The sequence below is a fragment of the Telopea speciosissima genome, chromosome 10 (assembly GCF_018873765.1).
Source record: "Telopea speciosissima isolate NSW1024214 ecotype Mountain lineage chromosome 10, Tspe_v1, whole genome shotgun sequence".
Lineage (NCBI taxonomy): Eukaryota > Viridiplantae > Streptophyta > Magnoliopsida > Proteales > Proteaceae > Telopea > Telopea speciosissima.
In genome coordinates, this window is record NC_057925.1 from 48,611,654 (window position 1) to 48,625,572 (window position 13,919).

General features: G+C 41.4%; 1 protein-coding gene across 4 annotated transcripts in view; it reads right to left on the reverse strand.

The window, feature by feature from the left end:
* LOC122643044 (nudix hydrolase 2-like) overlaps window positions 1-13,919 on the reverse strand; it is a 57,943-nt gene that overhangs the window by 23,830 nt on the left and 20,194 nt on the right. For all 4 annotated transcript variants that reach the window (XM_043836672.1, XM_043836673.1, XM_043836674.1 and 1 more), the window contains 5 exons: window positions 3,652-3,717; window positions 3,120-3,257; window positions 2,479-2,556; window positions 2,030-2,080; window positions 1,880-1,914 (listed from right to left, as the gene is read on the reverse strand). In XM_043836672.1, coding sequence (XP_043692607.1) covers window positions 1,880-1,914; window positions 2,030-2,080; window positions 2,479-2,556; window positions 3,120-3,257; window positions 3,652-3,717 — 368 coding nt within the window. The remainder of the gene's footprint in view (window positions 1-1,879; window positions 1,915-2,029; window positions 2,081-2,478; window positions 2,557-3,119; window positions 3,258-3,651; window positions 3,718-13,919) is intronic.

Below are 13,919 nucleotides of genomic sequence, written 5' to 3' on the forward strand. Positions count from 1 at the left end.
AAAAAACCCTCGTACCGTTTAGAAAACAACTCTTGGCCGCCGCTTTGGAGCAGCCTGGCTGTATGGCTGGGCTGCTCCCCACCTTCTCCCTTCTCCTGCTCTCTTCCTCTCTCTTCTTCTTCCTCCTCCCCCTTTCTCCACTTTTCTTCCTATGTTCGGTTCTACCTACGCTGGCTGAAGTCTCTCGAACTGCAGTCTCTGGTCGCTCGCTCTGTATGGTTGCCACCTGGCAAGTCGCCTCTTCTGCTAGGCCTGTTGTTTCCCTTGGTTTCCAGCCCTTCTTGGCTGACTTCCCATCGGATCCCAGGCTCTATTTGGCAGCACCCGCTCAGTAGCCACTTCGCTGGGCAAGCTTCTCTGTCAACTGCTTGTTCGGCTTTGCTTCTCCCTCGTTCGTTAGCTCCTCCGTCGTCGTCGTCTGCATCACCAGCGCTCGCAACCTTCCGCCGCTCGGTCGCCTGCCTGTTTGGCTTGCTGCCTTGAGTCTGCCAGCCTAGCTTGGCCTCCCTCCTGCCGGTTTCACTTGGCTCGCTCGGCCTTCGGCTGTTTCGCTGCCAGCTGCAAGGCTGCAGCCAGCTTGGCTGCCTTCTTTGCTCGGCCAGCAGCCTCTCCTCACCGTTGCCCTCCGCAAGGCCGGTGCCCTCCGTCATGGCGGTCTCCCTCGCTTGGCCAGCTGCTCGTTTGGCCATGGCCCTCCGCAAGGCCAGCGCTCCTCCACCTTGGTTGCCTTCTTGCCAGCAGTTCCTGATTTCGTCATGGCGGATTGGAAGAAGAAAGTGTTGAGATTAGATGGTAAGGGTTTGGGGGACCCTACTGGAATTGTCATTGTGCCCTTATTCTTTCTTATGGGCTTCAATGCTCTTGTTTTAAGCCCATGTGGGCTTTTGTGTTGAATTGGTCATGCCCATGTAGGCTTTTGTGTTGCATTGGACATGCCCATGTGGGCTTTTGCCACCTTGTTTCTTACTGGCCACATGGGCTTGTATTATTGTCCTTTATGGACTTTTGTGTCCCTTTTTGGGGCTTTAATACATTTTATATTCACCCAAAAAAAAGAACAAATAAAGTAACATAAACTGACTAGGAAACTAAAATAATGAAGGAAACTAACTCAAAAAAAGGGCTAGATTTGTAGTATCCTAATCCAGCCTAACTAAAACACTTGATAACAATTAAAATAAAGAAATAAAGACATTGACTCAACTAATCTCATATGCCTAGCCTCTACCCATATTACAGGCCCATTAAAGTGACCCATTACAATAAACACATTGGATTAAAGACCCAACACATACATAACCCAATCCAAAGCTTATTTTTAATAGAATGAACTCATTTAGGTGATTTAACGGCATCAAAATATTTGGCAGCACAGAAACCCTTTCTAGGCAGGTTGCCCAGGAAACTATAGCCCTAACAAAGTGACATCTGAAAACATGGTAGTGTGCTCACTATATCTAAGACTGCCGACAGTAAGATAATGACAGGAAAAGCGAGGCACTGGCAGGTCCCCAACTTAAACCATCCATTTGTAGACTTCTTCCCAGACAATCACCAGGTTTCCTCAACAGTTGGATCAGATGGATAAGTAAATCTAATCATAACAAGTTTGACCCCAGGAGATATTCTAGGTGTGACTCAACCTTTATTTATTCAGAGTCGGAAACTACACTGTAATACCAGTAGACTTGTCCATTAAATTGGATCCCCAAGATATGCTTCAAAAGGGCAGAAATATTGAGATCCAAGATATTAAAAAATAGAGGCATTTGTGAATAGGATTATTGCTGCACTGTAAGAAAAGACATATAGCTAACCTTCTTAATGAGAATAATAACACTATCTGTTTAAGAACAGTGTGAGATCAATCCATCCTTACCTGAATGCTAGTACTTCAACAAATTCCGCATCAATCTGCCACATGAAGAAAGGAAAAGGTTTCAGCAGGATATAACCCTCTGATGTATGTTGAAATAACTACCATTGAACATTTATTCAAAGTTCAAAATTGCAGATTTTTATTACTTACTCCTGTCTCTTCTTTAACTTCCCTCACTACTGCCTTACAGATATCCTCACCCTGATGAAAGATTTCAGTTTCAGTTACTCGTGAAAAAAACTGCATATACCTTAAGGCTCTGTCTGGTAGCAAGTAAAGGCAAATGAAGGAAAGTGAAATTACTTAAAGACATGAAACTGTAATCATGATTGTGTAGCTTAGAAAATATGGTCATAAAGGTTTTCAACTTTCAAGTGGATTCTTATTTTCTAAAACCCAAGGAATTTGACTGAACTGTGAAGTAATATTTAAGTACTAGATTTAGAAAGATTTTGGGTGAGTTGCACAACAATATTTGGTAGTGATAAAATAAAAAGTTTCCATTTTATTTTTGTTCTGATACATTTCCCTTCACTTCACATTCAACCAGACAGAACCGAAAGGAAAAAAAGGAAGTTCATCAATGTCGAGGTACATACCTCATCAACAACTCCAGTTGGGAACTTCCAAACACCACTGCCCCGGAGCTTGCCACTTTTCTCCTGTAATACCAGCATCTACCATTTTGCAGATCCAAAATAATGAAGTCATCACAAGGAGGCCACAAAAGAAAAAATATACTCAGAGATCTTATCAAATCTAGATATGCTACACAAATTTATAATAGCACAGCCTAATGAGATATGAGTTGTAAGACTCGGCCAAGAACAGACAGATTTGTGTGAACAAAAATACAGGAACCTAACCAAGTGGCATATTCAAAATCAGGACAGATGGGAGGTAAGTATTCTTACACTTCCTATAACCAGATAAAATCAGATTTTAGGGAGAGATTGCTAACACCAAAAAAAATAACTTTTAGATTAGTTATATGCAATTAAATGGATGTAACCATAACCATCAGGTATATAGTATCCTTCTGGACCTTCCACCTTAGCTGCTTCACCAAACAAAAAAATACAACAGATGGGATGGTTTCAATAATCCAATTAGGTGTTTTACGGGATTCTCCAAATATTGGCTCTTAATCCCCTTCATTGAAAATGAAGCAGAGAGGCCATCTTGAGTTTTGTGTTGATTTATCCAGAGTACTATGAGACAGCAACAGCAGATGGAGTACCTCTCTTTTATCATTTATCACAAAAGCACCGACACCAACTCGGTGTGAAGCATTTACAGGTATGGTATTAGGAGTATCAGGAATCCAAGATACAAGCATCAAGTAGTTTGGCTCAGCATGGTGGTACCAGAATCCCTCCTGCAAAATGTAAACATACCTTGAAGAGAAATATAAAAGATCTGATGAAAATGTAATTAAGAAACAAATCCAAAAAATAATAATTCTATATTAAAATAAATACATTCTTGATTAAAATTAGCCAGTCTTCCCAATATACTCAAACTTTTAGAATGCAAAAACAACATATCAAGAAAGAAATAGTTATTTTAGCACCAGATTTGAAAAGATCTGAGATGAAACATGAGATCTATTGAGATTAAAAGACCAAAAACAACCAAAAAATTACAATAACTAAACTCTGCATTCAAAGTTACTTATCTGCATATGTAAGCAAGCAACATATCAAGAAAACTAGTTAATACAGCTTCAAGATGATCTTAAGAAGGATGAAAAAAGACCTCTGTTGAGATACCTTAACAGCAGCTTCAATGAGATTTACAAGTTCAATGGGCAATTTAATCCAAACACCTTTCTTACCCTGCAAAAAGGTATCAGCAATTACTCAATAGTAACAACAAAAATTATGACAGCGTAGTAGACTGGAACCATGAAACAAAGACAAATCCATATCTTTAAAGGACAAATATGAGAAATTTAAGCAACAGAAATAAGCAAACTTTCAGGTTCCAACACTACCAATCCTAAAGAGAGTAATTCTTGTCTCATGGCTCAAACACTATCAAACCCATGGGAAACTTAACAATGATTCCCAAGCAACAAATACTTTCAGAACATGCAATTTAGAAGCATACTAGACACACTCAGGGTGCATGCCATTTGGGACAGAACCACCATCTAATGAAGCCAACCCTAGGTAACCAGGCCATCAAGATAGTAAAATCCATGGCTACCTTAAATTACTTCCAATATCTGTTGGCATAAGCCAATACTATTAACCCAAGGCCACCACTGTCAATACCACATATCTGTATCTAGGTTTACGAACTTTCGAAATTGACTTAGCAGCTTCTAACGAAACTAAATCCTGGAGAAACCATAAGTTGGAGACATAAATAAGAAAACAAGAAGAGAGAGGTGAAAAGAAACAAGAACTTGAGCAAGATACCATAGAGAAAGCATTGCAGTCTCAAACAAGATATAATTAACAAAAAGCAAATCAAAGAAGCCTGTACTTAGTTGTCACATGGAATTATATGGTTCCATTTATAGCATGTAAGGCAGATGGTGGCAGATGGTATTTACCAAGGCATTTCCATCCAACACTGATACATGTTTCATTTTGTACAAACATAGAATGACCTTGTTTGTTGTTAGAAGAATTTAGAGAAGAGAAGAAGATTGAGAGTGCGTTGAGTTATGTAACCCAATAAGGGTACTTTGGGTATTTTCTCTTTTTTTATTTTCTCTATTTTCCCCATAGCCAGCATAGTTGGCTATGCAGGGACATATTTGTAATTCTGCCCTCTTATTAAAAGCTATAAGTAAAGGGGCTGAGTGACCACATTACTCACTCAAGCCATTCTTATTTTTCTGTTTTGCCAACATGGTATCAAAGCTAAACCCTACTCTGATCTAAGTCTCCAAAACCCACCTTCCTTCCATCGTTTTTCCCTTCTCTTCTCTCCTCTTCCTCTTGGTTCTTCTCCTTCACCTTAGGGAAGCACTAATGAGGTGATCTTATGATCTAGTTGCTGCCCTCAAACCTACCTCCTTTTTCCCCATGTTATAAACCTTTCTTCTACCCAATAGATGCTGCCTCCTTCCTTGTGATATTGAAGTTCTCCAAGCTTTTGAAGATTCAGCCACTACTACTTTCTAGGTTGATCTTACCTCTGTTGGAGCTTCATCTGCAACCATCACCAGCATCTATCCATCTCTACAGCCTTTCTTTGAAGAACCCTAACCCCAAATCGATTTTCCTGTTCAGATTTTTTTCAAAAACCCTGACCTACATCGATTTCTGGGATTAGGGCTGCTTGCTGCTGCTGTTATTTTCAGAACTGTTTTCAACCTTCAAGGAGGCCACTCGACCTTGCTCTCAGCCTCCGGTTCTGAGTTTTTATCTGGCCCCAATAGGTTGCCTTCCCTATTTGGATCGATTTCAGCTTCTGGAGTTTCCTATTTGGATCAATTTCAGCCTCTGGAGTTTCCTATCGATTCCATATTTGTTCTTCTTGGCTGGCTACACCTTTCATTGTTTCTTCAAGTTTAGTTGGCTGCAAGTATGACTGGCCCCGACACTTCTTCTGCAACTTCTGGGGGTGATGGACAGCCACGGACAGATTTCCTTCCCGTTGCTGCTCCTATCAAGCTTGATGGTACCAACTACCTCAAGTGGTCTCGGACCACCTATTTGACCATTGCTGGTCGTGGGCTTACTGGCCATACCCTTGGGACTAACCCCATGCCTGCTGATCCTGGTTCTCTGCAAGAGAAGTGGATGTCTCATGATGCTATGGTGAAGTCCTATTCGATCCACTCTATGCAACCAGACCTGTCCGACAATTTTTTATTTCTGGAAACAGCCCATCAAATCTGGAGTGTTGCCAAGGAGGCTTATGGACGTGTTGGGAATGATGCTTAGGAGTATGAGATTCGCAAGAAGGCCCATGACACCACTCAGAAGGAGCTGTCCGTATCTGCGTACTATGCAGCTCTCAAAAGTTTGTGGCAGCAATTGGATCATTACTCCGACTATCAGCCCTCTACGGCTACTGATATTGCTGCCTATCGTAAACACATCGACAAAATCCGTGTATATGACTTCTTAGCAGGTCTGAATATGGAGTATGACCCTATTCGAGTGCAAGTGCTTAGCCGCCCTCCCTTTCCACACTAGAGCAGTCATTTGCTTTGGTTCATACAGAGGAGACTCATCAGGCTGCTATGTTGCATACTCCTACTGTTGATCACTCTGTCCTACAGACCACTTCCAGCCCACTTCCATTACCATTACTGATGGTGGTAATGCTGCCTCCAAAGAGCTTGTCAAGTGTGAACACTGCCACAAACCCTATCATACCAAGGCCCAATGCTGGAAATTACATGGGAAGCCTGCTGATTTTGAGGCGAAACGAGGCCGAGGGAAGCCCAAACCGAAAGGCTAATCTTACTGAATCTGCTGCTCCTGCTGTTGCAGCCCCTTCTACTGACACTGGTCTTACTCAAGATGAACTACTGGCTTTCCGTCGCATGCTTCAGACATCTTCCGCTGCACCTTCTACGGCATCTGCACTTGCTGCCCCTTCTGGTTCTTACTTTGCCTCAGGTATTCCGGTCGGTAGTCATTGTGCATCGGCTATCTCCAGTCCTTGGATAATAGACTCCAATGCTACTGACCACATGACCGGTTCCTCACATGTATTTCACCATTATTCTCCTTCTTCTGGAAAAGATACTGTTCGAGTGGCTAATGGTTTTCTTTCTCCTATTCATGGAAAGGGTTCCATTCGCTGCTCTCCTACCCTTACATTAAATTCTGGTTTGCATGTTCCCTCTTTTTCTACTAATATTCTTTCTGTTAGTAGTCTGGCCAAAGATTTAAACTACAAAATAACCTTCTTTCCCTCTTATTGTGTCATACAGGATCTGGTGGTAGGCAACACGATTGGGGGTGAAGGTACATGGTGGTCTCTACCTACTCGACACGGGTTCGACTTCTCTTTTGTCCGCTTCACCTCTGGTTCATCCGTTACATTCAGTCACTTCTCCAGATCTCCATCTATGGCATAGTCGGCTTGGTCACCCTCCACTTCGAATTTGTAAACCAGATGAGTTATTATGTGAGGCATGTGTTTTGGCCAAGCAAGCTCGTTCAACTTATTCTCCATTAAATAAAAGAAGTGTTTCTCCATTTGCTTTAGTTCATACTGATGTGTGGGGCCCTGCCCGTCATGTTTCAATTTCTGGCCATAGATGGTTTGTTTCCTTTATTGACTGCTTTACTAGGACCACTTGGGTGTACATGATGCAGCACAAAGTGAGTTTTTTCGTTGTTTTCAGCACTTTCATCGTATGGTTCAGACCCAGTTCGGTGCCACATTAAAAATTCTGAGGCATAATAAAGGTAGAGAATACATGGAGGGACAGTTCTAGAATTATTTGGATGAAAATGGAATCATTCATCAGACTAGTTGTGTCGATACTCCTACCCAGAATGGCGTGGCTAAGAGAAAAAACCAACATCTTCTTGAAGTAGCTCGGACCATTATGTTTGCCCGGCTAGTTCCTCCCCACTATTGGAGCGATGCTATCCTCACCACTGCCTACCTCATTAATAGAATGCCTACCCGTGTATTTGATGGTTGTGCACCTATTGATCTTCTCCAGGATTCTTCCTCTTTTGTGGTGCCTCCCAAATATTTGGTTGTCTGTTATGCTCGCAACCATCACCCCCATGGCAAACTAGATCCTAGGAGCATTCGGTGTATCTTTTTGGGTTACTCTGACACCCAGAAAAGATACAAGTGTTATCACCCGCCCACTCGGCATACCTTTGTTACTATGGATATCGTCTTCCATGAATCCCTGGCGTATTATTCTTAGCCACCTCTTCAGGGGGAGCATGATCCAAGTTTTGAAGATGTGGTCTTCTATCCTTCCAGCTCCTATTCATGGGGAGCCTTCTTCTCCAAAGCCTCCAACTTCAGTCTCGAGTTTGATTCCTATTCAGGGGGAGCGTAGACCTGTGAGAGAGATTCCTGTTGATAAAGTCTATACTCGGAAGCACAAAGAGCAAGTTGAGATTACCACTACTGTACCTCTTCTCCAATCGTCAGATCTTGATCCAGATCCAGACTCTGCTTCATTACCTGGTAAGGATCCTTCTCTTGACTTGCCTATTGCTGTTCGTAAAGGCGTTAGGTCTTGTACCCAATATCCCATCTCCATTGTTGTTTCCTATGATTCTTTGTCTTCTTCCTATCGTGCATTTGTGTCATCTCTTTCCTCTGTTTCTATTCCTCAGAAATGGCAGGAGGCGATTACAGATCCAAAGTAGAAAGCAGCCATGATGGAAGAGATGAATGCCTTATCCAAAAATGAGACTTAGGAGCTAGTGGTTCTTCCTTTGGGCAAGAAACCAGTCAGCTGTAAGTGGGTATTTGTTATCAAGCAGAAGATGGATGGGACAGTAGATAAATACAAGGCCAAACTTGTGGCCAAGAACTTTACCCAGACTTATAGGATCGACTATCAGGAGACATCTGCCCCAGTTGCAAAGTTGAATACTGTTCGGGTTCTGCTATCTTATGCTGTCAATCTAGGCTGGGATTTGCAGCAATTGGATGTAAAAAATACATTCCTTCATGGAGAGCTGGAAGAGGAGGTTTATATGGAGGTTCTTCCAAACTTTTCTTGTGACAAGACTCGTGGGAAGGTTTGTAGGCTGAAGCGGGCATTATATGGGCTGAAGCAATCTCCTCGGGCTTGGTTTGGCAGGTTCCATAAAGCAATGATCTCTGTAGGATACAAACAGAGTAATGTTGATCACACCTTGTTCATCAAGCGAAATGGAGATAAGGTCACTCTTCTTATAGTCTATGTCGATAACATAGTTGTGATTGGTAATGATGCAGATGAAGTTTCTCACCTGAAGACTTTCTTGGGACGAGAATTTGAAATAAAAGATCTAGGACAGCTCAGGTACTTTCTTGGGATTGAAGTTGCCCATTCTCTCAAAGGCATTTTTCTCTCCCAAAGGAAGTATGTTCTAGACCTACTCTCAGAGACTGGTTTGTTAGGATGTCATCCATGTGACACCCCTTTGGAAGCTACTACTTGTCTGCAAGAGAAAGATGGCGATCCGGTTGATAAGGGTCGATATCAACGATTGGTGGGAAAATTAATTTATCTCTCCCACACTAGACCGGACAATGCATTTGCAGTAAGCTTGGTCAGTCAATTCATGCATGATCCCGACTCCACTCATATGGCTGTTGTTCTTCGTATTCTCCATTACTTGAAGTCAGCTCCAGGAAAAGGGATTCTCCTGTCTCCGCATAATCATCTGCGCATTAAGGCTTACACAGATGCTGACTGGGGTGGTAATCCTGACCATAGTACTATATCAAGCAATATAACGGTACCTCGGGCCTACCGAGATATTCGAAATATCTGAAATTTGGCGAAATTTCGCCGAAATATTGCATTTTTCTGCAATATTTTGGGAGTCCATCTCGGTGGGTATTTGGCCATATCTAGGCCTAATTCTTCATGCACACCCTTATTTAAGCGAAATAAACACATTTAAACCTTCATATTGCAAAAAAAATGAACTCAAAGTGGGGTTTTGGGTTTGCACCCTTGATCGACTATATATGGTCAAACCATGTTGTATAAAATAGTTAAATACATATTGTTTAAGTACTAAAAGACATAATAAGAAATTTAAACAAAGTAATGAAACAAAAATAAAGTCAAATGTAGCCTTTAGTTTAAACTCATAAAGTCATAAGTGCATAAGTCATAACTCATAAACTTCATAATAGTCAATAGTTCAATACTCAATACACAAAGTATTTCTACGAAATTTACCGAAATATACTGCTCAATACACAGTATTTCTACGAAATATACCGAAATTTGAACTTTTTTCATTTCGGAAGCCCATCTCGTCTCGGTAGTGTCGAAATTACCGAAATTTCGGCGACATATCACGAAATTTTGTACCATGATCCTGACAGGAAATCCACTTCAAGTTATTGTACTTTTGTAGGAGGCAACCTTGTCACGTGGCGAAGTAAAAAAACAAAATGATGTGGCAAGATCCAGTTCTGAAGCTGGGTTTCGTGCTATGGCCCACGGCATATGTGAACTTTTGTGGCTTCAGAGTTTACTCCAAGATATTAGTGATTCTGTTCATCTTCCAATGATGTTGTACTATGACAACAAAGTAGCAATCAGCATTGCCCACAATCCAGTGCAGCATGACCGTACCAAGCATGTGGAGATTGACAGACACTTCATTAAGGAGAAGTTAGAGAGTAGGTAGATTTGTATACCTTTTGTGAAGTCCGGTGATCAACTTGCTGATGTCTTCACCAAAGGGCTAAGTGGAAAGTTGTTTCATCCTAATTTAGTCAAGTTGGGCATGTACAATATCTATGCACCAACTTAAGGGGGAGTGTTGAGTTATGTAACCCATTAAGGGTAATTTGGGTATTTTCTCTATTTTCCCCATAGCCAACATAGTCGGCTATGCAGGGACATATTTGTAATTCTGCCCTCTTACTGAAAGCTATAAGTAAAAGGGGTGAATGACCACATTACTCACTCAAGCCATTCTTATTTTTCTGTTTTGCTAACAAAGTATAATGGCTTGTCAGAGTAACAGAGTCCTTCATTTATTTATTGTGAGAAAGGAGAATTACAAATAAGGTGTGCTAGCTAGGACTGACTCATAGGCCTTATCTAGAATACAAATACAATGAACCTGGACATTACATAGAGAACCTTATCTTCAACACTCCCCCTCAAGTTGTGTCTCGCATGCCCAACTTGGAAACAATAGGATGGAAGGACTTAACAGATAAGCGCCTAGTGAAAACATTTACCAATTAGTTCTCAGTGGTAACAAATGGGGTGCCGATTAGACCATCTTCAATTTTCTCCATGATGAAGTGTCGATCAATCTCAACATGCTTAGTTCTGTCATGCTGAACTGGATTATAAGCTATACTGAGCGCAGATTTATTGTCATAGTAGAGCCTCATAGGTTTCTTAGGTGCCATTGCCCTGTATTCGGCCTCGGCACTGGATTTGGAAACTACGAATTGTTTCTTGCTTCGCTAAGTAACTAGATATCCTCCAAGGAAGGTATAGTAACCTAAAGTGGAGCAATGGTCATCAATAGAGCCAGCCCAGTCAGCATCGGTAAAGGATTCTAACTTCAGACTTCCATTGTTTGAGAACAATATACCTTTTCCTAGAGCTGACTTTAAATACCATAAAATTCTATAGAGGATTCTAAATTCAGACTTCCATTGTTTGAGAACAAGGTAGCTTTTCTTGGAGCTGACTTTAAATAACATAGAATTTGTATACTACCTAAAGGTGAACAGCCTTCGGATTGTGTAGGAAACAGCATAGGCAATATCCGGCCTGGTGTGAGAAAGATAGATGAGCCTCCCTACAAGACACTGATATCTCTCTTTATCTACAGAGTCACCACTTGTGCTGCTAAGTTGGTGGTTAACTTCAATGAGACACTCAGCAGGCTTACAACCAAACATCTTTGTTCCTTCAAGAAGGTCTAGGACGTACTTCCTTTGGGAAATGAAGATCCCTTTGCTGGAATGGACTACTTCAATCCCTAGGAAATATTTGAGTTATCCTAAGTCCTTAAGTCTCAAACTCAGCTGCCAATTGAGTCTTTAAAAGTGAGAAATTGCCTCATCATCACCAATGATCACTATATCATCCACATAAACAATAAGGACTGTGACTTTGTCATCCTTGTGTTTGAGAAACAAGGTATGGTCAGCATTACTCTGTTTGAAACCAAAATTCTACATAGCTTTCTAAAACCTGCCAAACCAAGCAAGAGGTGATTGTTTCAGGCCATAGAGTGATTTCCTGAGTCTGCATACTTTGCCAGTTGTAGTTGATGACCCAAAACTAGGAGGGATGTCCATGTAAACTTCTTCTTCGAGATCACCATTAACGAAGGCATTCTTTACATCTAGTTGATGAAGATTCCATCCAAGGTTTGCAGCACATGAAAACATGACAACATAGCTCGAACAGAATTCATTTTTGCAACTAAGGCAAAAGTATCCTAATAATTGATGTCATAGGTCTGAGTGAATCCCTTGGCAACCAGTCTTGCCTTATATCGTGCAATGGTCCCATCTGCATTTTGTTTCACAGTGAACACCCACTTGCACTCAACTGGTTTCTTTCCCTTAGGACAAGGAACAAACTCCCAATATCATTTTCTTCCAAGCCTACATTTTCTCTATCATGGCAGCCTTCCATTTGGGTCTGATAAAGCTTCTTTCCAGCCCTGTGAAATAGACACAAAGCACAATGAAGAAACAAAAGCCCGATAGGTGGGAGACAAGGATTCATAGGAAATAAAATTAAAAAATGGGGTGTTGGGTGTAGGATCTAACACCCTTTCTAACAACAATAGGAAGATCAGCATTGGATGGAAAAGAAAAATTGTGACCTATTTTGTGCTCAAGAGTTGATTCAGAAGGCGCAGAAGGACATGGTAAGGTAGGAGCAACTTTCTTTTGGCGTCGAGAATAAGTAATGAGCGCTTTTCCACTAGTCAGAGTGTTTTCCTAAACACTCTCCCCTTGAATAGGAACAATATTAATGATAAAAGGATTTGGAGAACTTTCACTTGGAGACATTTCTTCCTTAAGATTTTTCTCCCCCTGAAGAAATGTCGGATAGAAAGGTTCATCCTCATAAAGGTAACATAACATCCATCGTGACAAACAGTTTCCGAGAAGGAGGATGATAGCACCGGTACCCCTTTTTGTAAGGTGGGGTACCCAAGAAAAATACACCGGAAGACCTGAGGGTCTAACTTAGAACAAGTAGGAGAGGAGTTGTGGGCAAGGCAGACATAACCAAAGACTGGGGAGGAAGGTGAGAGTCAAAAGCAGGGTTAGGATAATGCAAACTCGACCTCGAAACAGTGCGGGAGATCAATTGCAGCCAAGATCCCTATAAAGCCAAAGCCCAATACAGGTGAAAGGTTGTTGAATCAAAGATTTCGATTCAGCAACAGAAATTAAGGGAATGATGTAGCCGCAGGTGGTAGATGTCCTTCAATGCCTCTGTGCAACAATAGCACGTTTTGTGGATGATTTAGATGGATTCTAGAACTTTACAAGAGTAGCAGCAACAGTTGTTTGCAGTCATACAATAGCTGGAACAGCAGGGGATCGAGTAGGGGTTGAAGAAGAAGATAGGATAGATAGAAGACAAGATAGAAGATAGGAATAGAGAGGGGAATAAGGGTTTCAGCTCTCTCAACCCTTCATCCTCTCACCAGGATAATAACATTGCACAAAAGCAAATAAACTCTTCATTCATGTTGTTGTCCTTCTTCTTGAAGAGAATAGACAAACTACTAACACAGTCACCAAACATTTACCTAACTTTGATAAAAAAAACCTCCCTTTGACAATGGAGCCCCTCCTTTTGACAATGGAGCCTCCCCTTTGACAATAGGAACTCCTTTATTGAGAAAGTTTCCACCAACTCTCCACCTAACACCCGCACATAACACATGCTCTAATCTTACAATATAATAACGAAGATTGACCAAACCCAACTTGCATCAATTTTTTACATATAGGTTGGGCCTTAGTCTTAAGTCTAAGCTAAGCCCATTAAGACCAATAATACTTGGGCCTATGATGTTGGTTCTGACCCACATTATTGGCCCAGCTAGGCTAGTTGGCCCTATGGCCCAATGGGTTGGTCCACCAATTGATCAAGTGAACCAACCCTCTTCTTATGCTTACTCCTAGCATATTGCTTGCCAAACATCAGCTTGTCTACATCACAAGAAGCTGCCTCACTGGAGTTTTAACGTCATAACAGTGGAAGATTCCCAGTTGATGAGGAAGGCAACGATAAGAACTGCGTCACCCCAATAAAATTTTGAAACATTGGTGGTGAACATAATAGACCGGGCAACTTCGAGGAGGTGCCAATTTTTCCGTTCGAGGATACCATTTTGCTCGGGAGTTCGGATAT